Source organism: Eleutherodactylus coqui, chromosome 2 (assembly GCF_035609145.1).
Source record: "Eleutherodactylus coqui strain aEleCoq1 chromosome 2, aEleCoq1.hap1, whole genome shotgun sequence".
Taxonomy (NCBI): Eukaryota; Metazoa; Chordata; class Amphibia; order Anura; family Eleutherodactylidae; genus Eleutherodactylus; species Eleutherodactylus coqui.
This window is the reverse complement of record NC_089838.1, coordinates 156,748,932-156,771,973: the sequence shown is the minus strand read 5'-3', so window position 1 is coordinate 156,771,973 and position 23,042 is coordinate 156,748,932. Positions and strand designations below refer to the sequence as shown.

The following is a 23,042-nucleotide window of genomic DNA, read 5'->3' as shown; positions in this document are numbered from 1 at the left end:
GACTAGGCAGTCTGCTTCGGATCTCAGGCAGCCCTATCCAACACGAGCATCTCTTCTGCCAGCCCCGGTTGCCCCAGTGGGAAGTACCTCATCCGGGAGCTAACCGGAGACTGCGTGGGCCTGGGTCCAAGGACGGGCTTTCCGGCACCACTGCGGCAGTCATTCAGGGGTAAAGTAGTGGTCAAGAGACATAACCTCCAAAGATAGGTTGTGTACCCTACCTGTTCGGGGCGGCTAGTCATCAGACCCCGCAAAAAGCGCCTTAATTCCATGTCCCTCCTCTATAAACATAAGTGGGGAATGGAAAGACCGGAGGAAGCGATAAGGGTCTTACTGTGGTCCCTCAACCTGCATCTTCATGCCCGCAGAAGATTAGTTCACTTCTGCACTAGTTGGAGAAACATAGCTACTAATGGTGCCTACCACACGCTGGGAAACGATCCTAATGACAGGAATCGATCGTCACCAGGCCTGCGCTTGTGGGGAGGGGTACAAGATTTGAGCTAGTACCCCGCCCTCCAAATAGATTCTTTTTTAACCTCGGACTGTGTGGGCCTGGGTCCAAGTACGGGCTTCCGGTTCTACCGTGACTGTCATCCCGGCACCAACCCTAGAGCAGGCTCTTCTTAAGGGTGAACAAATCGTGCTGGATATCGGTGCAGTTATCCCCATCCCTAAGACGGAATGGGGGAAAGGGTTTTACTCCCCTCTCTTTCTGAACCAGATGGCTCCCACTGATGGAGACGATCAGAACCGCAACCCCCCTGATTGGTAGGGATAACGTTATGGCTACGATTGACATAAAGGATGAGTATTATCACATCCCCAATTATGACAACTCGCAAAAAGTTCCTAAATTTGCGCTGAGAATGGCGCCTTCCCTTTGGAATCTCCTCTGCTTCACGGAGCTTTTCCAAAGGGGTGATTGGAATGGTAGCCTTTCTGCACAATCGCGGGATTATCATCATCCCCCATCTGAAAGGGGGCATAGCTCAGTAGATGGTTTCCGGCTGGTGGCAGATCCCCTCACTATTCTGAGGTCATACTGGGGGTCCACGCTTCAGCTGTCTAAGGGTCTGAGCTGGATCAGTAATGATTTGAAATCCAACATGGATCCGGACACCAGGAAAAAATTCCTAGGAGTCATTTTGAATTTTCGTCTCCAAAGTTCATCCCTTCCTCCTCTAAGGAAACAGCTCATTCTAGAGAATGTTCTGCTCTCTATAAAAAATCTACAGTTTCAATAAGAGGTGATGCGGATCCTGGGGCTAATGACTTCATGTATTGGAGTGGTTCCCTGGGCCCAATTCCACAGCAGTGATCTTCAGACACTTATCCTCCAGAAGGGGGACAAGTCAGTCCTCACTTGACAGGACAATCCCTATATCCACTAGGGCTAGATCCTCACTCCGATGACGGTTGTCCTCAGACAGCCTTTTAATGGGGTAACTGATAACTGATGCCAGCGCAAGAGGGTGAGGCGTCACCTTTGAAGGTGGCCATATACAGGGTACTTAAGACCCTCATGAGAGATTCAGGTTATCTAACGTTAGAGAACGAAATGAGGTTTGGGAAACCAGACGTAGCCTGCAAACTGTTTAGGGATAAAGCATGTGAGGATTTTTTTTTACGATAACATGATGGCAGTGCCACTCATTCGCCACCAGGGTTCCACCAGGAATCCTCTACTTCAGCATTTGGCGAGAAGGTTCCTTCAATGGGCGGAACTCACAACTAAGTAACTGTCGGCCTTCCGTATAAAGGGGCCGAGAATTCAGTCGCGGGCTTTCTAAGCAGGAAGAAAGTAGACGCAGGAGAGTGGGGACTCCATCCCGAAGTGTCTAGCCTGCTCGGGACAAATAGGGGGCACCCAAAATAGTTTTGTTTGCGTAAAGCGCAAATACCAATTGCCGTCTTCTCTTGTCCCGAGACTCGGAGAAACAAGCCTTAGGCACGGGCGCCCCCTCTCACCCCTGGGTTTGGGACTTAGCTTGCGCTTTTTCCCCTTTACCCCTGATTCCGCTACTCCTAAGAAATTACTGCGGCCAGGGCTGTCAGTAACGTTAGTAGCGCCTTATTGGCCCAAAAGACCTTGGTTTCCTCTCCTGAGATCTGTCAGTGGGAGAGCCTCTCCATCTTCCGTCAGGACTGGACCTATTGCTGCAGGGTCCTTTCCTCTACCCGGAGGTTCACAAGTTCAGGCTTACAGTCTGGATCTTGAACGGGTAAAATTCTTAGAAAAGGGTTTATCATCTAACGGGGTTTCCACTATGTGCGAGAGCCTTATGCCCTCGACGGAAAAGATTTATCCCAAAGTCGGGAAAAAATTCTCAGAATGGATGGGTCAGGACATCCAATCAGAAGCCCACCTTGTGGCAGTTATGTCGGCTATGTGCGTGGGTGAAATTCAGGCCCTTTCGCAAAGGGCCCCATATAGGACTATGCACCCTGATGAGATCGTATTCTCCCTAGACCCTTCCCTCCAACCCAAAGTCTTGTCAGACTTCCACGGAGGCCAGCCAATAGTCATTCCAGCCTTTGTCTAAATTTTAAAAACGAAAACGAGCAGAGGCTCCATAATCTTGACGTTAAAAGAGCTGCATTAGTGTACCTTGAGGCAACGGAAAGTTGCAGAAAGACTGACTAACTTTCGTTCAGTCTCAGGGGCAGGCCAAAGGGAAGGCCACTTCTAGAGATTCAATAAGCCAGGTGGCTCAGAAGAGCCATCCAGGAGGCTTACAAGGCCAAGGGCATTCCTCCCCCAGAAGGTTTGAAAGCCCACTCTACTTGGGCGGTGGCATTTTCCTGGGCAGAAAGAGCGCACGCCTCAATCGAACAGATTTGTAACGCAGCCACGTGGACTTCTAGCCATACGTTTATTAAACCTTATAGGCTGGACATTAAAATCTAGTGAGGATGCAACCTTCGGGAGGAAGGTGCTTCAAGCAGTAATCCCTCCCTAAAAAAGCCCATGCCAGTTATTTGGTATTCCTCCAGGTGTATGCTGTCATGATGTCGGAGGGAAAACGGGAATTTTTTCTTACCGATAATTCCCTTTCTTAAAGGCATCATGACAGCATACGGGCTTTTCCCCCCCCTACCGACACGGTTACCCTTGTTGGTTTAAACACATGAGGTAATGTGTATGCTTATGATTTCTTTGTCTAAGGTGTGTGGGGCCAATAAAACACACCTTCTGGTTAAGTATACTGTCACTGTGGTTATTTGGAACGCACTGGTGTTTGGTGGAGGGGAGGTGCTTTTTATGTTCTGCCTCTTCCTGTCCTATCAGGTGAGCAACCTCCAGGTGTATGCTGTCATGATGCCTTTAAGAAAGGGAATTATCGGTAAGAAAAAATTCCCGTTTTTATCTCTACACTGGACAATTTTTTTTTTCTTTTTTTCCGTTTTTTTTTTTTTTTTCCCTCAATGACTTCTAGCACTTCCTAGTAGCTGTACACCTGGGGTCCTTGTTATGTTCATGACTGCCATGGTAAGCCCAGATGAGTTCTGATGGGCTGACCCAGGGTGCCCTTTCCTCTGTCAAACTCCTTAAATGCCAGGTCCCTATAGACTTTACCATGTAATAATAAGGTGTTCAGCAGCCGCAGTAATCTCTAATCCCAGCTGTTAGGGTGGGTTGTCCTCTGTATATTCCGTTCATGGCCAATGGTGTCGGCGCCGTTCCTATGCTGCATGGTGGCTGCGCTGATCCAGTCTAGCTGTTTGCATCAATACCCAACTGCAGTGTATTATTACAACACGGGGTGCGAAGGAATTGTGGGCTACAATTTAAAACTTTGTCTCTCCTGCAGTGAGGCCCGGTGAACACTGGATGATTGCTTACCCTGGCAATGACTGCTAACTGTAGCCCTTCTGCACAGATCCATGTCATTAGAGACCTTCCATATGATTGGCTGTTAGCCAGCCCAAAAAACATCTGTAATGAAGTAGCTCGGCTTATAAGCGTGCAGTGACTGCTGATCTTTATTTTATCTTTAAGTGGAAAATCAAATGTAGAAAAACTAAGCAATGCGATGATTGCAGCAATATTTAGCATGTTCCATTAAAGTAATGTGTGCTGCGATGATGCACATCCTGATGAGCTCTCTGTTTACTCGCCCTCTCCAGATGCGTCAGCTGCCGTTCGTTGGGCTCCTGGTTTGTAGAGCCGTGTGATGTAGTTGTTATAGAAACCTAATGCATTTAGGAGAGCCGCGCTGACACAGGAGCCCTTCACCCTGATTGTCTTTCAGTGATCAGCGCTGGTATATGCCTTCTGAAGTTGCCTGATTATGTTATGTCTCCATACAACCAGAACGCTTTACCAATGCTAATGTCTTCAGTAGGGAAAAACTTTACTAACCTCTTTCCGTCGCTAGATAGTTCTTGGCTGCCTTTTTAAAAACTAGGTTTTGCTCTAATTCCAGAAAAAAATCCCTTTTTGTCCTGTACTCCTATAGATCAAGGTTATCATACGCGGCGTTCTTTAGATTGAAATCTCAAGCCTCTGACATCCTACTTGCCATTATAAGGCACTTGTAAGTTACCATAAGGCCGAGTTATTGTTCTCTTACTATTGCAATCAATAAGCACCTGTTCATTGCGGACATGACTGAGGGTCCCAGTTTCTGGAGCTACCTGACATTTACACGTCATTCACACGGGCAACACGGCATAGCCACGAGAAAATTGCAGCAATATCGGGGGGGTGGGGGGCGGGTTGAAATATAAGCCCTACCCGGAAAATAATCCCTAGCTGCAGGAGAGAAATAAAAAAATTATGCGTCACCATAGAAGCTTTGTCCAAGGCTCTGCTGCAGCTTCTTCCTGTTCTCCGACACTGTTCTTCATCTCTTCTGGCCGTGGATTGAAAAATCCTTGCCTCCTGGAAGCGCTGGCTGTGATTGGCTGACGCTTAGCCAATCAGAGCCAGCACTTGATGAATGGCTGTGATTGGTTCATCTAGTGCTGGCAGTTATTGGCTTATCTAGCGCTGGCTGTGATTGGCTAAGCGCCAGCCAATAAGAGGCAGCACTTCCAGGAGGCGGGGATTTTTAAATCCCCGGCCAGAAGAGATGACAAAGAATAGGACCAGGGAGAAGGAGAAGATGTGGCTGGGCTGACAGCGCTTCTTAGGTTATGAATACTGGGGAGTGAGGGGGGGGGGGAGGGTGGTTTTGTTTTTGGGGTTTTTTTGTCTGTTTTTTTTCCCTACTCTCAAAGTTTCATTGCACTGAACGAAAATCCCGTTTTCGTTCAGTGCAATGCAACTGAGGAAGGCTCCATTAGGAAACATGGGCTACATAACCTCACGAGTAGCATGCATATCGCGGGACCCACAAGGTCTTTTGTGTCGGGATGTCGCACGCTCCAAAACATCGCACGTGTGAATTAACCCATTGGAAAGCATGGGATGAATGAACATGCGATTTGTCGCCCATGTGAACGAGGCCTTAATAAGGGGTTTTCAGGCACGGTACTACTTTTCGTAATCCAATCCGCAGTGGTACAGTGAGACTTTATTTAGTATGTTTACAATAGCCATTCTATAATGGAGAGATGACATGTTAGGGAATCTCAGAGACCCAAATATCGAAGATGTTCCTTCTTTCCTGAACCTTCAACCAGTAACTCCTTCCAGCATAAATGTTCTCCTTTGATTTCTTCTAGGACTCCTTTGCATCTTGCTTGTGCAAATGGCCATCTGGATGTGGTGAAACTGTTAGTAGAAAGCAAGGCAAAAGTAAATGCCTGTGACAACGATAATCGATCCCCACTATTAAAGGTATGTGTTAAATAAGACAGTGTTATCGCGTGGTCCATTTGTAAATTGGATAAATGGCATTGCTGGTAATTTTTGTGATTGATCAGCTTGGCTCCATGGTACCACGTGACCGGCAGTCTGACTCCCTGAATCCTATAATGTCTTATGTATGGACTGGAATTCCACACGTTGGTGATACCATGTATTCAAAAATGCGTTTCTCATGAAAATTCTAAGAAAGCATGACATACAGTGAATTTTTATGAGACTTGCATTGAGGAAGACCTAGAGAAAGTGACTTAAATTCCACACAAGACAGAGGAGTCAAGAGTCATGTGGTTCAGCATAGGAATGGACCATGAGTTAATAAAGCGCCCAGTAAGGAAATTGCTATTTACTAGTTTCCCTTATAATAAGACCTACCCTGATTTTCGGGGGTGGGGAGGGATGCTAGAAACATAAGCCCCCCCTGAAAATAAGCCCTAGCTACACTATAATAAATGGCTGTGATTGGTCAATTGAGCGCCACGTCAGCCAATGATGAGAGCCGGCACTCGATTAACCAATTGGAGGATTAGCTTGCTGGAGGCGGGGTATTCACGCCCCGCTACCAGGAAGAACTGCTCTGTCGGCGTGCAGGAGGACACGGAAGCCTGCAGCAGTGACTGAGACCAGCGCGAGGGGCCTGAACGTCAGCTGCTAGGTAAGTATTATAAGACTCCCCACCGCCCCACCCCCTCGGAAAATAAGACACTGCCTCTTTTGAGGCAAAAAAATAAGTCAGTATCTTCTTTTCATGCTATTTATACTACAAATGGACTACGTGCTGCAATGTTTCCCAGAGTGCTTTTGGTAATCTGAAAACAAATGGTGTACCTTTCTATTACAATTGAGAATTTTTAAATGCTGTTGCTTTCTGTTGTCAGGCTATACAGTGTCAACATGAACCGTGTGCAACCGTTTTATTAGAACATAAAGCAGATCCTAATGTTGTAGATGTCAATGAAAATGCTGCCCTTCATCTTGCTGCTCTTATTCCAACAATGTCCATAGCAGTTCAGCTGCTTGAACATGGTGCCAACATCAATGCAACAAATAAGGTGAGCAATTTATGGCATTTGATATATCAAACACGGAGTCCATGAAGTATGACATTTTCGTATGTACAGTTAAGCTTGATGTCATCTTACTGAAACTGGGTTTAGCCAAAGCGATACAATTCGGTAGACTTGGGCTCCATGTAAAAATAAAAACAAATCTTATTTGTATAGCTTTATCTTATTCCGCAGTGTTCAGGTAAGTCAGAACACTGCAACACAGTAGTGCACTTGGTTTGCAGCACATATCCCCCAACTGGATCAATACAGGGACTAGCCTGGCCTCTGCATATAGATGACTTGCAAAACTAAAGGTATTTAGTTTCTAAGCCCTTTGTTTTAATTAGTACTTAGGAGTAGCTTTGCAATAGCCGAATGTCTGACATGCTTTTTGTTGCTCGGCACTTGCTATACTGGCAATCGGTTCTCATTACCGCCGTTCCATCGCAGCAAAGGCTCACTACTTTGAAGACTAACAATCCTTACTACAGGGATGTGCTACCAACATGTGAGCATTTCTATGCCTGCATAAAATAACTAATCAGTTGGCAAAGAAGTGTGTGTTCGTTCATTGGCTGTTTGGGCAAATGATCAGGCAAGAAAACCTTTTGGCAAACGTCCGTACCTGATCATCAAGGATCTTTTACACCGGCGCAAAAACGGCGTGTTTTTACGGCTGACCAATATATGCGACCACCTGAGGCATTGTTTTTCAATGCATTAGTTCATATGGCGCGGACTGTGAAAAATGGAACATACAAGACTGAAATCGCGCCAACGCGTATATGGCAGACAAAAAGGTAGTTCTGGAACTATCTTTTCCCCAATATATGGTGGGCGGCTGTGATAGACTCCTATGGGAGCTGGACAAAGAAATGGAGGGGGAGGCATTTTACCAGCGTCCAACGCTGCAAAACTCTTAAAGTTGCCTCTATATAGACATTGGAAGGCATCCTGAGGATTTTGGCAGAGCGAGGGTTTTCCAGGGTGCAGCGTATTTTTTTTTCGCTAAAAACCTCACTCCCAGTCATGTGAATGTGCGAGAAAATGCTGGCCATGTGCGTGTAAAAATGCCCGTTAATGCAAGCTTACAGCGGGGCCAAGAAAACATAAAAGCGCTTATGGCCATGTGAAAGAGCCCTCAGCCTGTGTGAATGGACTTCTGTTTTTTATATGTTCATTTTCTGGTTATCACATTGACTGCAGGATGAGTAAATGTCATCTAGTTAGAGGGAGTCCATGGTGTTCCAGTGGGAGGATGAATGTAAAATGAAGTTAATGGATCACTTAAAGGGCTTGTCCCGCGGCAGCAAGTGGGGTTCAGCACTTCTGTATGGCCATATTAATGCACTTTGTAATATACATCGTGCATTAAATATGAGCCATACAGAAGTTATTCACTTACCTGCTCCGTTGCTGGCGTTCCCGTCGCCATGGTGCCGTCTAATCTTCAGCGTCTAATCGCCCGATTAGACGCGCTTGCGCAGATGGGCCTTTTCCCTTCGGCTCGGTCCGGCACGAGCGGAGTTCTGGCTCCGCCCCCTTGTACGCGTCATCGCGTAGCTCCGCCCTGTCACGTGTGCCGATTCCAGCCAATCAGGAGGATTTCAGGAGGCTGGAATCGACACGTGTGACGGGGCGGAGCTACGCGATGACGCGTACAAGGGGGCGGAGCCAGAACGCCGCTCGTGCCGGACCGAGCCGAAGGGAAAAGACCCATCTGCGCAAGCGCGTCTAATCGGGCGATTAGACGCTGAAATTAGACGGCACCATGGAGACGAGGACGCTAGCAACGGAACAGGTAAGTGAATAACTTCTGTATGGCTCATATTTAATGCACGATGTATATTACAAAGTGCATTAATATGGCCATACAGAAGTGTATAACCCCACTTGCTGCCGCGGGACAAGCCCTTTAATGAAAGTTGTAAATTAGTAGATCATTATGACCAACACCAATGTCTTGTTAACATCCTGTTGTCTCTCTTCCTCATTGGTTGAACAGTTGTCTATATTGAGTGTTTGAATGAATTTGCATTTTCTTTTTCCTTAAGGATGGCTGTACACCTCTTATCCTCGCCGTTACTGAAAATCAACAAGAAATGGTTGAGCTATTAATCAAAGAAGGAGCTGATATAAATTCCAGGGACAATAATGGAAGGTAAAAGACACACACTGAAGCTTTCCTGGAGTAAGCCTTTAGTTTCCTTAGACAAAGGTGATAACGAATATAAGAAAAGTGCAAATCATATTATTTACCTATTATATTTTTGTGCTGAGCCTCCCCCCCCCCCCCCACCCTGAGTGCTGACCACTAGGGATATTTCCTCCTAATTTGTTGTCCACTGCCTGTTGTCAAGTGAAACCTGTAACTAGTAATAGACACACTGATACAGATTTCCTGAAGTATGGTCGTGGATGGGGTGGGTGTTGTCACAGCTGTCCTAAAAGTCTGTGGAGAAAGGAGGATGAAGCTCCTGCAGGAGGGAGACCAAAGCAGAGCAACTCGCCCAGATGTGGTGCTGCAGCTAACAGTGTTTACTGTCTCACAGCTACACTGCTCATTACTGCTGTATAATGTCCTTTATGATATTATGTCTCGGTGTGCCACAGAATCTCCTTTTTCCCCAAGTCCAGTTTATAGAAGATTACATGGCAGTCTTCACCCACCAGCTCTGAGAATTATAGATGCAGTCTCTGCAGAGGGGGAAAACTGGTGGCAAATTTCAAATTCAAGTCATATAATGGTCAGATATGGTTTGTCCCTCATGACACACAGTGACTTATTCTGAAGTCAGGTACTATTTTCCTTTTCTTGTAGTGGAACATTTAGGCCTCCTGTCCTCAGACTTATTAGTAAACCACTGTGGGTCTCCCCGCAGCGTTTTACCGGTGTTTGTAAATACTGGTTCTGCTGGCAGACTGCATATAGGCAGCGAGTGTACTGTGCATGCCCGCGTATCGTGGATATGTGCAGTGTTTTTTTAATTACCGCTCTGTTTCATAGCAGGTTGCATATGAAATCGCCGCCCATACGAAATATATTGCGTATGGACAAACGTACAAGGCTCACGCTGCATGTTATGCCGAGAAATGGAGCATGCATGTATCTAGATGCTCATGTGCATGGATCAATAAGAGTCAATTGACTTTCATTGACTCCATTCACTGCGGTTTGCCGTGTGTATTTGTGTGAAATAACTTTTTGTCATCCATCCTCAAAAGGCACTTTCCCCCACTTCAGTTTTCCTCTTCATCAGGCATATGCTTGAACTGTGCCAGTATTTTCTTCTAATGTGATTCTTTACGCGATGCTGATGGCGAATAAAACAATATTTCACTTTTCAATGCAGTCTCTGTCTGAAAGATGTGTTCCCCTTCGGCAGACCCTGTTATGCCAGTAGGTCCATTGGCAGCAAGTTGATCATCTGTTATCGTCATTGGAACTACTTGGCAGGACAGAGATCCTCCAAAGTGACTGCTGCAGGGAAACAAGTGTTACACAGAAGAAAAGCTTACCATAGCAGAATCTCCTAGCTCTGGGTATTATAGAGCAGTAGTGATCATGGGACACCTTTATTACCCCACTAGGGCATATGGAAAGTATGTGCGCTGCCCGTGACTCTGTTTTGCAGCAATTGCCACTTATACTCAAGAAAATAACCTTTTGTGTTACAGGACATCTTTAATGATTGCCGCAAGTAATGGTCACATCGGTTTAGTGAAGTGCCTACTCCAAAATAACGCTGATAGTTCCATGAAGGATTTGAGTGGTTTGACCGCTGATGATTATGCGGTTAATGATGGCCATCATGCGTAAGTTTACTAGTGTGTGTTTTGTGGGGAGGGGGTTTATACGTTTTACTTGTATAGCTGTGGCAGGAGTGTATCCCAGATGGGTTATGTAATGGGATTTTAATATGGTGACAAAATAACACACGACTTGTTGGGACCTTCCACTATAATACCATAGCTTTTATTATAATGCTATTCAGCAATCGTAATTTTATTAAAGTGGTTGTCCCAGAATGCTCATTTATCACCTATCAACAGGAACAGTGGAGATCTCACTGCTGGGACCACATGATTACTGGAACAGGATCCCATGTTCCCCATTCCTCCCCACTGCACCCCACAGTGATGAATAGCAGAGTATGTGCACTGCTGCTCAATTCAACTCTTACAGACTGCCAGAGATGGCTTGTTCTAGGCTGTCTCCAGCATTCCCATTGAAATGAATGGAGTGGCAGCATGCATGTTCATCTGCTATTCCATTCATGATCAACCCCTTTAATGTATTGAACAGATTGTTATATTTATTGTGATACCAAATATGCACGTTACTCTTCTTCAAACCTGTGTTTATTAAAAAAAAAAAAAAATTTCTCCCTTTTTTTTGAGCAATTTTATAAAGGATTTTTTTTAACATTGTAATGAACTAGCAAATACAAATATGCTTGTATACACTACTTTTTTTTTTTAAAGCACAGATTTTTTTAGTGTATTTTTGAGTTTCCACTTTACCCGTTTTTTTTATTTATTTTTATTTTTTTATTTCTTGTGTCACCTTGCTTTATGTCTTGCAGTTGTTCCCAGTTAATTTTTGAACATGGCTCAAGGACTAAGCGTAACTCTTCTCCCTATTATGGGGCGAGTAAAAAGAAGAGAACATCAATATTTGACAGTCCTGAGAGAGCAGGGGATGGTGGCTTTACACTGGGCAGTCCAGCTACAGACAAAGAAGGTAAGGGTTACCTAGATTTACTCATATACACACAGTATGGTGCAGAAGTTTTATGCTTTAGCAATCCTTAGTACATATGAGTGTAAAGGAGCTAAAAGCAAATGTATTAATAATGCCTGCATAAAAAGATTGTGCCCATTATCCATCCGTAGTACAGGTCAAACACTTCTCAATGTATATTTATAGTGGTCAGAGCTCTGCTTTTCTCATACAGAATACATATAGCTATTAGAAGTATATAGCTATTATGGGTATGTTAGACATGTATATGGAGAATATTCCCTGGTGTATACCCATAAAAATGAGCCGACACTGTGAACCCAGGCTAAAAAAGTGTGTTTGCACAAACTCCCATGGCTGTGGCCTGACTGTAAAGGCTGATTTACACGCAACGATTATCGCTCAAAATTCGTCCAAACCTCTTCTGAGCGATAGCCGTTGTGTGTAAATGTGTGCCCATTATGCACTTACCGTGCACTTTTCGTCCATCGCTGAGTTCAGCTGAGCATAAAAGTCCTCGTTCCTGATAAGAGGGATGGCATGCTGTGTTCTTCGCAGGCAGCAAGGATAGCACTGTATGCATCCTGCTGCCCAAGGCAGAGCAAAAGTGATGTATTTAGAGAACAGACCACCCGCTGTTCTCTAAATACATGGAAATAAAGCTAGTTAGCTACTAATGGGCTGATTGGCGCATTAGTACCTAATGCTAAATGATCGCTCAAAACTCTGTTTCTGATGAATTTTGATCGATCATCTCTGTGTAAATGGACCATCTGAAGTTGCCTACTATTTCCTTCCGTGGATGCAGAGATGTCCTTGGACAAGGCTTACATACACAAATGAAGTAAATGTTAGCCATATTGCAGGTCCAACGTTATTTGTTTAGCTCGATGGCCAAACAAAGTGAATGGCACAAGTGCGCTATGCAACATGCAGTGCGCCAGTCATGCGGTTGGGGCTTACTACAGCTGTACAAAAACGCTGTAAGAGGTAATGCTTTAGAGGGGAAATTGTGTATAGTTGAAATACAGTTTATAGCAAGAATCAAGAAGAACTTGAGGCTCGTTCATGTCTGTGTTAGGTATTTCTGTTTGAATGCCCAATGGCTGTTCTGTTTTTAGAGCAGAAAAAAAATAATTTAAATGGAAAGAGGCATTTCCATTTTCTTGTCCCAATGATTTCAAAAATAAGAATGCTTTCCGTTTGATTCCGTTCTCTTAATGGAACAAATAGCCCAGTCTGGGGTGCTATTTGTTCCGTTGAAATAACAGAAAGGAATCAAACAGGAAACATTCTGATTTTTGAAACGCTTATTTTTGTTTTAAATTTAGTTTCATCTGCTCCAAACACGGCACAGCCAGACGGAATTCAAACGGGAATGTCAGATGTGAACGAGCCCTTAGTTTTCCCAATGTTCTCTGGTATGTGTGCATTACATTATAATGTTTTCTTTCTTGTTTAAATGAAATTAAATGTGCAGAGATTTGGGCTTAAGAGATTAGAAGGTTAGGTAGTGAGCGCATTAGCTATTATTACTGGGATCCTGATTGACAGTAAGCTGTGCCTGTCTTTTCTAGTTACTTAGTTCCCCTACACAGAGAATACTTTGCTTGTGACATCAGCCAGTTTGTAATCTTAGTTTTGTACAAATTGAACTTCACTTTGGTTCTGCGTAATGTTTTGCATAGCATTATAAACAAAAATAAATATTGGGATATTTATGATATTTACTAATATTTATTGATGCGCAGTTTAAGACAATTTGTGCCACTGCATTAGGTAACAGGTAACTATTTAACCTTCGTCCGGTACCATGGGGTCTATTTGACCCCAACGTTGTTCATTATAGGCTTACACTTTTAAACTGGTACCACACGAGGGTTAATGTTCTTGTGTAATTATACTCTACTTCTCTTTCTCCTATGGCCCCTTCTTCTTCTCAGGGCCACTGCAACATTCCCACTTCATTGGGAGGCCTTGCAGCATCCACTCCGCTGTGGGGTGCTCTGCCATGGGTCTTACCTATGCTTCCCTGCGCCTACTGGACGCTGGTCTCCTCTGCCGCTCCGGTTTTCCCCCTCCCCTGCTGTTCTCAGTACGGCATTTACCGTGGTCCAGGTAGTGGAAGAGGTTGGTACTGGAGCAACGCGGTCCCCTTCCCCTTGTTGGCATGGCAGTTGCCGCATATCTATCGCGTTTTTTTTTTCCCCTGTTGCACAATGAAACCGGTGTTGCCTCTAAGGTGCTCATCTTCCAGCGACTCATCAGCCTTCCAGCTTCCCTTCCAGGATCCAATCCGCTTCTGTTGCTCCACCTGCAGTGCCCATAGTGCTACGCTAATAAAAAACACAATCCTTTGGCACCATGTCCAACTCCAGAGCAGAAGGCTCCAGACAAGGCCCACTTAGAGCCACACATTTTGCGTGCACTGGCTGTAGTGCCAAATTGCCATGTGGACTGTCTGTGCCGTTGTGTTCAAACTGTCTTCTATCAGGTCAGGCTGCCAGTGAACCGTCTGCAGGCACTCCTGCTGTCCAACCCTCATCTGCCGAACTGGAATGGGCACACTCCCTCTCTTGGGCGGTATTAGACCTTATTAAAGCATCCACCACAAATCATAGACAGACTATACCACACTATCAATCAACTGCCACCAAGCGTGTATGATGATGACCATTTTGCCATGCGTAACCCTTCCTGTGGTAGATCCCAGAAGCAGGCTAAGTTTCTTTGCTTAAGGCACTCTTCCAGCTCCCCTGTATTGGAATTCCGGTCTCTGTGGGGGAGTGTGGGTGCTCTCTTCCCAGAGCTGAAAGTCGCTCAGAAGGTAGAGTTTTGCTGGGGTTCTCACCTGGATGAGGAACAAACCTCTAAGATCTCCCCTCTGGTCGATTGCCTCATAGTGTTGATGAAGGCTCAGACACCAGATTTCAACCATGGAAGCCTTTTCCTTCAGATGCCGTAAGTGTTCCCCGAAGGTCTTCCCTTCCTATATGGAGTTCAAAGACGTTTTAGTTCTATCACATAGGATTAGGTCAGCAGTAGCGGAGGCCTACTGTGCTATGGGCAAGGAGCCTCTCTTTTGTGTTACTGTGCACTACTCGGGCAGTTTTAGTGCCCTCTTGGGCAGTATGCAATGGTGCCTCCTCTCCAAATGTGTCAGGGTGCTACGTGAGCCTCTCTACACACCTTCTCAAAGTTCTTCTGGGTGCACACTTTTGCATCTGCTGACATCCGTATCAGCCGAAGAGTTTTACAGATTGCCATAAACTGAAAGCATGTGTATTTGTCTACTTTTCCCCACCCCTAATGGACTACTCTGGAACGTCCCATAGTCTTCAGCTGTGTCCCCAATTACAATGGACATGAAAATAAGGTTTTTGTACTTGCTGTAAAATCTTTCTCATCTCGTTCATTGGAGGGGACAGCACCCCCCCAAAGCGATCTTAAGCATTTTCCCATATCGACCACCTTGTTGGTTCATTTTTCTTGGAGTTGCACATGCTTCTAAACTGTTACTTTTTAAAAATGTTTTCTGTTTCACTTTAACTGTTTTAGCCTGTTTCTATCCTACTTGTTGCTCCTACTACTTGCATACCAACTGGTTAGCTTGGTGTCTGCAGGAGGGGTATAGTTGGTAGGCGGAGCTAACCCCTTTTTTGCTTGGTGTCTGCCTCTTAGTGGCACTAGCTATACACACAGTCACACACCGTCTTTAGCTGTGTCCCCCAATGAACAAGAATAGTAAGATTTTACGGTAAGTACAAAATCTTATTTTCATGCTGTCCATGGTTAGCAAAGGAAATCATTTTTTTTCCAAAACATAAGTAGAAACCTAGACTGACATTACTTCTGGTCTTTCCCCAAGTCATTTCAGTTTGTGCCCTCTTGTTATTGTGTTTAGTCTCTTACGGTATTAAAAACTATTCACTTCTACACCTGTATTTATCTCTTTAACCCCCTAGTGGGCTTTAATCCCCAGGGACGTAAAAACATGCTTCCTCTGGGGATTAAAGCCACGTGCGCTGTGGACGTAAGTTGTCATGGGGGGGGGGGGGGGGGGCGCAGGAAGCTATTACCCCCCCCCCCTCCCAGTCACACGATTGGTGCTATCCACTTGCAGAAAACAGAACGCAGCATGTTCTATTTTACCACGGATATCCGCGACATAGAGCCCATTGTGTTCCATGGTCGTGGATATACCCGCAGCCCATACGCAACTACATTGTGTACGGGCTGCGGGTACCCGCGTCATCGGCAAGCGACGGCGCGGGAAATATAAAGCAAAAAAAAGGTGTACTGCGCATGACTGCCTGTGTGAGTACACTGTGGGCCTCTGCAAGCAGATTCCACATACAGCCATGTGAACCTGGCATTATTCAAATTACTGTAATGCCGAAGTAATTTACAAAAAGCCCTGGGAACGCTTGCCTTCCTGCAGTACCAGGAGCAGCTTGTTGAGCGCCTTCTGTGTGAGACCGCCACACCTCAGCAAGATTACGAAGCCTTACAGAGCGCCACTTTTTACACCCCATCCCTGCCACTGAGGTCAAGAAATACTCCCCAAAAAAGCATGAGAAGAGGAAGGATACACACTTTTATTGCCCCTTGTGCCCATCCCAACTGGGTCTCCGTAATTACCTCTGTCTTTGGACATACCATACAGTTTACATTATTACTTTTATCTAAGATTTGAATGGTTAAACTAAAGTTTTTCGAATGAGCGTCCAGAATAAAGTAAAGAGATGGAAATATATATCTTATCAAAAATGTGCAGAGTATGTTTTCACATATTTGAGATATTGCAATTGAAAATGTGAAAAAATTACATATATAATTTTTTTTTTCTTATTTTCCCAATTTCGGCACGGTTAATATACACAAATTCTATCGGACTATTTTTACCGCCTAAATAAAGTACAATATGTGGCGAAAAACAATGCCAGAATCACTTGGATATGAAAAACCTTTACGGAATTATTCTATGGCAAAGTGACACGTGTCAGATTTCCAAAATTTGGCTCCATCACGAAGACGCAGGCTTTGTCACTAAGGGGTTAACATAATTAAAGATTTTGATCATATTCCCCTCTCCTTTCTTTTCTACAGGCTCTATAGATTTAAGTAAAGTCTTTCCTGATACGTTTTGTGCTTAAGGGCTCAGTCACATGGGGCGTTTTTTTTGTGCGCATAACTGGTGCGCTCAAAACATTGCGTGACCGAAGCCAGCTGCACGGCAGCAAAAACCGCTGTTAGCAGCGTTTATCCGCCCAAGGGGCTCGGTCACACGGGCGTTTGTACACTCAAAAAGAGTGCTGCCGCTATCCTCTGCCACAGCTGTGCCACAGCGTCACAGAGGAGCGCGATGTTCTTCCCTTGAATTCAATGGAGCCATTGAAAGCAATGGGCTGCCGGCAAGCGCTGTAGTAATTTTTGGAGAAGGGCTTAAAATATAAGCCCTTCCCTGAAAACCATCTCAAAAAGTGTAAAAAAATTTTAAAAATCTGTACTCTCCTCTCTGCAGCAGCCGGGGCTTAGCCGCGTCCAGCCGGCTCTTCTCCTGAACTGCTCTTTGTAGTATTCAGCAGAATTCAGGATTTTAAATCCCCGCCTGCTGAAGGGGCTGGCTCTGATTGGCTGAGCGCTGTAACCAATCAGAGGCAGCTCTCAGCTATTGAATGATAGCTGAGAGCTGCCTCTGATTGGTCCCTGCGCTCAGCCAATTAGAGGCAGCACTCACCCATTCATGAATTCATTCTGTGGCAGAGGAGAGCGATCTTCAGTATATGTTCTCAATGGGCCGGTTCTGCTGCCACCGACCCCATTGAGCGCACATACACAGAAACACCGATTTGCGCAGAACGCAGTTACATGCGTTCTGCGAATCGTTGTGTCCTATAATTTTCGCCACATGCGTTTGTGCACATGAAAAATGCGCACGTGACCGCTCCCATTGCAAAGCATTGGGTCTATATAGATGCGGATCGCAAATGCAGCTGTCAGATGCACTTACAAACGCCCGTGTGACTGAGCCCTAAGACCTTCAACCATTTTTGTAGCCTGTCCTTGAACTCCTTCTATTTTATCAATGTTTTTTTCAGGTAAGGTCCCCAGAACTGAACACAGTATTCCAGATGTGGTCTCACCAGAACCTTCTATGGTGGCATCACAATCTCTCACAATGGGACTGGTGGAAATGCCCAAACCCTTGAACTTTACTATCTCTTACAGTCTCATTAAAATAAATGGAGACGTATTGCATAAACATGGCCACTGCTTCATGCATATGGGGACATTTGAAATCCCTTATTTTGTGATTGGTGACATCCCAACAGTTGGACTCCCACCGATCAGAAACAGTTTACCTGTACTGTGGATAGAGAATAAGCTCTTTTCATGCACAACCCATTTAACTTTTTATACACTAAATTGCAACTTTTTTTTTTCTTTTGTTCAGGAGTCGACCTTTCTCAAGCTGAATCTGAATCCAGGTATGAAGCCTTAAAGAATGTTTTGTTTTTTTTTAATCTGCTGGAAGGATTCAACCAAGAGACTGTGCTGCCTATTGTTTACATCTGCCTAAAGACTGGGTTTTTAACTGTCCTTCAGTATGTTTTTGCTGGTGGTTGTCTACCTCACATGCAGCTTTTGATTCCCTTAGATAACTACACGCCAAGTTCAGCCAGGGCGGGTGCAGGAGTAGGCATTTTCCCAGGAAGACTTCCTTCCACTGTGACTTTTGCTGATTTGTGTAGGGCGGAAATCGGAGGGAGTGCATAAGCTGAGCCCACTCCATACACAGCCTGAGTTGTACAGCTGACATCCGCCCCGAACAATCAAGATCAGAAATAAGTCAGATCCCGGACATTTAACCCCTTGGATGTTGTGATCAATGGCAAACTACATTTAAGTGGTTAAATGGAGGGTGACTTCTTCTGACTTGATACCCTACCCCCATCGTGGATGGCCAAGTGGTAAACATAGCAGCCCAGGGCCTGACAGTGGTCTTCAGGCTTGCCATGTAAGGAAGCCTGTTAGGCCCTAATGTGCTAGCACTGACCAGCATAAAACCTTGCTAAGTTTTGCTATGTATTACACAAGCAGTCAAGTGGTAGCATATTCAGTTTCCCTTTTGTGATTAAATCTAAAAAAAAGTAAAGAAGTTTAATAATCTTTTTAAAATGTAAAAGGCAAAAGACACAAACGTTTTCCATGCATAATGTAAAAGTATAAACACATGGTAAACAACTGAAAAAACAAAGACAGAATTGCTGTTTTTTGGGGGTTTTTTTAGTTTTTTTTTTTAGTCAGCTCCCAAAAAAATAAGACTTTTTGCTAACTTTTTATTCCACGTGCTCCAAAAGGCTACCAGAAAAACGGCTGCTTGCTCCACATAAAAAAAAATAAAAATAAAAAGTTCATATGGCTACATTGAAAAGAAAATTTAAAAAAATTATAGCTCTTGGAAAGCAAGGATGAAAATAAACCATGAAGAAACAAACTGCCATGTCAGGAAGGTGTTAATTGGCCATGTTGGCGGTCTGATTTTCCTCCACATTTCAGCACATGGAACAAGCCTGAATGTTTGTGTGCTTTGGTTGAAAGTGTATAGAGGACAGCCGCAGTTCCATAACGGTGACTGCTATAATTGTCGCTCTTCCTTTTGGAAGTTACGGTAAATACCTGTTCTACCCTTATTTTTAATTGGTTACAGCAAAGAAAAGTTCACCTTCTACTACATCCTGGCGCTAGTATCAAAGAGAGAATAGAGGGGCTGTGTAGACACCTTATTCAGCTGCTTTCTGCTGAAGACCACCTTATATTCCAGTAATAGATCAACTAGACAGGCTAGTGTAGTTATTGAAGTTGACATATCTACAGCAAGCACAATTATTCATCTCCAACTGTAATGATTACCTGAAGCATTGCTCTATTATAGGTTTAATTGATGAGTTTTAGCAATTTACCCTTTTATGGTAAATAGTATTTAAATCACACATTACAAACTCAAGGCCAGCCGGCAAAGTCCGCCACCTCGTTTTATGTGGCCCGCTGGCTGTGCAGCAACCTAACAGGTATTCCACTTGCCCAGACTGCAGCTATGGTCCGGCGGCAGTTCAGAGTCTTCGATCATTGACTTCTTTTTTCCGTGGTGTCTGTGTATGCGGTTCTGTACACAGCGCAGGCACCGAGGGGAGAGGTCAGCAGTCACAGACTCAGCAGCAGTTTCTGCTGCCATCGGACTAGAGCTACAGGCTGGGTGAGTGGAATTCCTGTAGGGATGCAGCCCAGCCAGAGGCCAATAGGGGGGTCGCTATTATAACTGGGGCCCTCTATGGTGGACCAGATTACTACTGGGGCCCTCTATGGTGGACCAGATTACTACTGGGGCCCACTGTGGTGGACCAGATTACTACTGGGGCCCACTGTGGTGGACCAGATTACTACTGGGGCCCACTGTGGTGGACCAGATTACTACTGGGGCCCACTGTGGGGGACCAGATTACTACAGGGGTCACTAATACTATACAGTTCCCTGGGAAATGGTCTTCAAATATTCATTCGTTGATTCACTTTTTTTTTTTTTTTTCATTTTGTTCCTAGCCATGCCTCTGAAGAAGCTGATTCTTGGCCTTCTTCTGATGAAGACGACTTAGATTTTAGTCCAAAGGTATTGCTTCTATCCAAATGGAGGAGCAAAAGTGTTACAGATAATTGCTATATAAAGCAAACTTAAGTGAGCGAGCTGAATGAGTGTGGCTGTATTCTAAGTATGTGACTGGAGATTAGTGATTTTGGATTCAGGTACTTTGGAAGAGTCACTTGTATTGATTTACTGCTTATCTATTTTAATTTGTACATCTAGATTAGATAAGTCATATCTATAGTTCTATACGATCCCGATTTAGAGGGGGTCTCACACGAGCGGATTTGAATTGTGTATTCCACCTTTGTCGTCCGCGTGTATGACACACGGTAATACATTGAAATGCATTGCCTTTCGCCGGGTTACTCACAATTGCAGGTTCTGAGGGCGGAAGAAAAATCGCAGCATTCTCTATTTTACCGCGGATTCCATGCATATGAGCTCCACTGATCTCTTTAGAAGTGTTTGATCCGCAGTGCATACACAATAAACATTGCGTATAGATGCAGATTCGTACGCACATTGCTAGGAGACCAGATACAAATGGTATAAAGAAAGCAGGAATTTCTGGGCAGACAATGCAGGACAGAATCTGGGGAGCATCACCCCATCCAGCCTGCTGTCTGCAACCTCCGCTTGTTCTTCTGGGCTCTTCCTCCACAAGGTTCGTTTAACCCTTTCCAATCCAATGTCGGGTCTGCCCCGACATCATAATTTCCCTCCACAGCTCCGATGTCGTGGCAGGCCCGACACTGCAGTGCAGGAGCGCATCTGCACCCGATCATCAGACACATCTGGTGCAGATACACTCCTGCACTGGTCCTCATTGAGGACCCCCGAGGAGAAGGCAGAAAGGGTTTTTAACCCTTTTCTGCCTTCTCCTTTACACATTACATAGCACTCAATTAGCGCTATGTAATGCACGGAGATTCCGGCCGGCGATCATGTGACCGCCGGTGTCACCAGACCCCCAGCGGTCACATGAACGCTGAGCCGGGAGCCTGCACCGTGGGGGGGCCTGCTTACCTGTCCGGCGTCTTCCGCATTCTCCCTTCTGTCTCCCGGCTCGGCGATCATGTGACCGCTGGGTGCCACCTGACCCCAGCGGTCACATGATCGCCGAGTCGGGAGGCAGAAGGGAGAATGCGGAGGACGCCGGACAGGTAAGCAGGTCCCTCCACTGTCCGTTCAGGAGGGTGCAGGGAAATGTATTTTTTCTCATCCATTCTCACCAGCTCCAATTTATTTGGAGCTGGGGAGAATGGCTGAGAAAAAATAATTGGATTGGAAAGGGTTAAAGCTCTCCTGCTGAGTGTAGCAAGGCGCCTGCCCTAAACTTAGCGCAAACTAGATGTTACACCGTATTGCAGAATGTTGTGATAGCCGTGCTGGTTAAGTGTGCCGTTTGGCTCGTCAAACCAAAGGATGGATGTTCATTGGTCTGATATTCACGGTCTGTATTTCTTGGTTCAAGTTATTATTTGTCTCCCGCAGTATTGGTTTTTCTTGCAGCAGTTCTACCTTTTGATGGCTGATTCATGACGTCTTCTCTCAGCAATTGATGAGATTTGTCTGCTGCTTGAATTTATTGAAGCATTCAATCTGAGAGGCTGTGTATATGACTGATATGAGGCTGGTGACTCTGATATTCTTGTGCTGTTGTTCTCAATTTCTATTCTTTGCTAAGTGTAATGCTTAGATTCTAACAAGAATTGACGCAAGAGAGGCAGACTGTTTCATCATAGTTCTTAAACCCTTAGGGCTCCCTCACACAGGGAGCTTACTGCTGTTTCAGCCCGGTTATCGCAGCGCTGGCATGCATTATGCCAGCATTTTGGCTGCGTTTTCAGCACAGCTGAAAACGCAGCCAAGGATGCTGGGGGGAAAAAAAAAATCCAAACTCGACTAGCAGGTGCCGTCTGGCTCCCCGAAGGAGTTCTCTGTAGTTCCGGGCTGGCTGACAGGCACTTGTCAAGCAGAACAGAGGGTCTTTTGAAGACCCAGTCTCCAGGGAGAGATTGCTCTGATTGGCTGAGCCGGCTGAGTGACAGCCGGCTCAACCAATCACAGCCAGGGCTGGGAGGCGGGGATTTCAATGCCTGTCATTAACAATAGATGCTTTGCCGTCTTGACAAGTGCCCAGCAGCTGGACCAGAGCTATGGAGAACACCGGTGGGGACCCCAACGGTACCTGCTAGGTGAAAATGTGAACAAAATGTTTTATGGTTTGTTTGTTTTTTTGTCCCCCCCCCCCCCCCCCCTTTAGGTACTGTATCTAGGGCGCTGCCAAAAACACGGTACCTAGTTGTGCCTAGCTGTCCATTCATTTCAAAGGGCAACGCAGAACCAAAAACAAACAAAGATAAAACATGCGTTTTGCCGCTTCTGTAAGCAGCCTCCTTGAAATGAATGGGAGCGCTAAATGCTATACAAAAACGTCTGTATGAGGGAGGACTTAGTGATGACCCTATTTTTGTCCCATTAAGATCAAGCAATTTCATTGTCGCATTACAAGAGTCCTAACTCATTGGCATAGCAGTAGAGGGGCTTGACTTTTGTATGACCAGCTGTATTCTTAATGGCACCATTCTGGGGTACATAAAATGTGTTGTATAATTTATATTAATTTATTTTGGGAGGATGGAAAACCCCTCAGAAATTCCATCCACCACTGTTTTGGGGTTTAGTGTTTACAGCATTCAACATTCTGCAAAAATAAGATGACAACTTTCTTATCTAGATCAGCACAATTACTGCAATATCATCAAGTTTTTATATAGTGGTTTT

At 45.0% G+C, this 23,042-nt stretch overlaps 1 protein-coding gene across 5 annotated transcripts in view; it reads left to right on the top strand.

The window, feature by feature from the left end:
- The window catches only part of ANKRD26 (ankyrin repeat domain containing 26), an 80,365-nt gene that overhangs the window by 5,249 nt on the left and 52,074 nt on the right, over positions 1–23,042 (top strand). For all 5 annotated transcript variants that reach the window (XM_066591823.1, XM_066591824.1, XM_066591822.1 and 2 more), the window contains exons 2-8: positions 5,674–5,788; positions 6,694–6,867; positions 8,919–9,025; positions 10,543–10,680; positions 11,451–11,608; positions 18,066–18,099; positions 20,213–20,279. In XM_066591823.1, the coding sequence (XP_066447920.1) occupies positions 5,674–5,788; positions 6,694–6,867; positions 8,919–9,025; positions 10,543–10,680; positions 11,451–11,608; positions 18,066–18,099; positions 20,213–20,279 (793 nt within the window). The remainder of the gene's footprint in view (positions 1–5,673; positions 5,789–6,693; positions 6,868–8,918; positions 9,026–10,542; positions 10,681–11,450; positions 11,609–18,065; positions 18,100–20,212; positions 20,280–23,042) is intronic.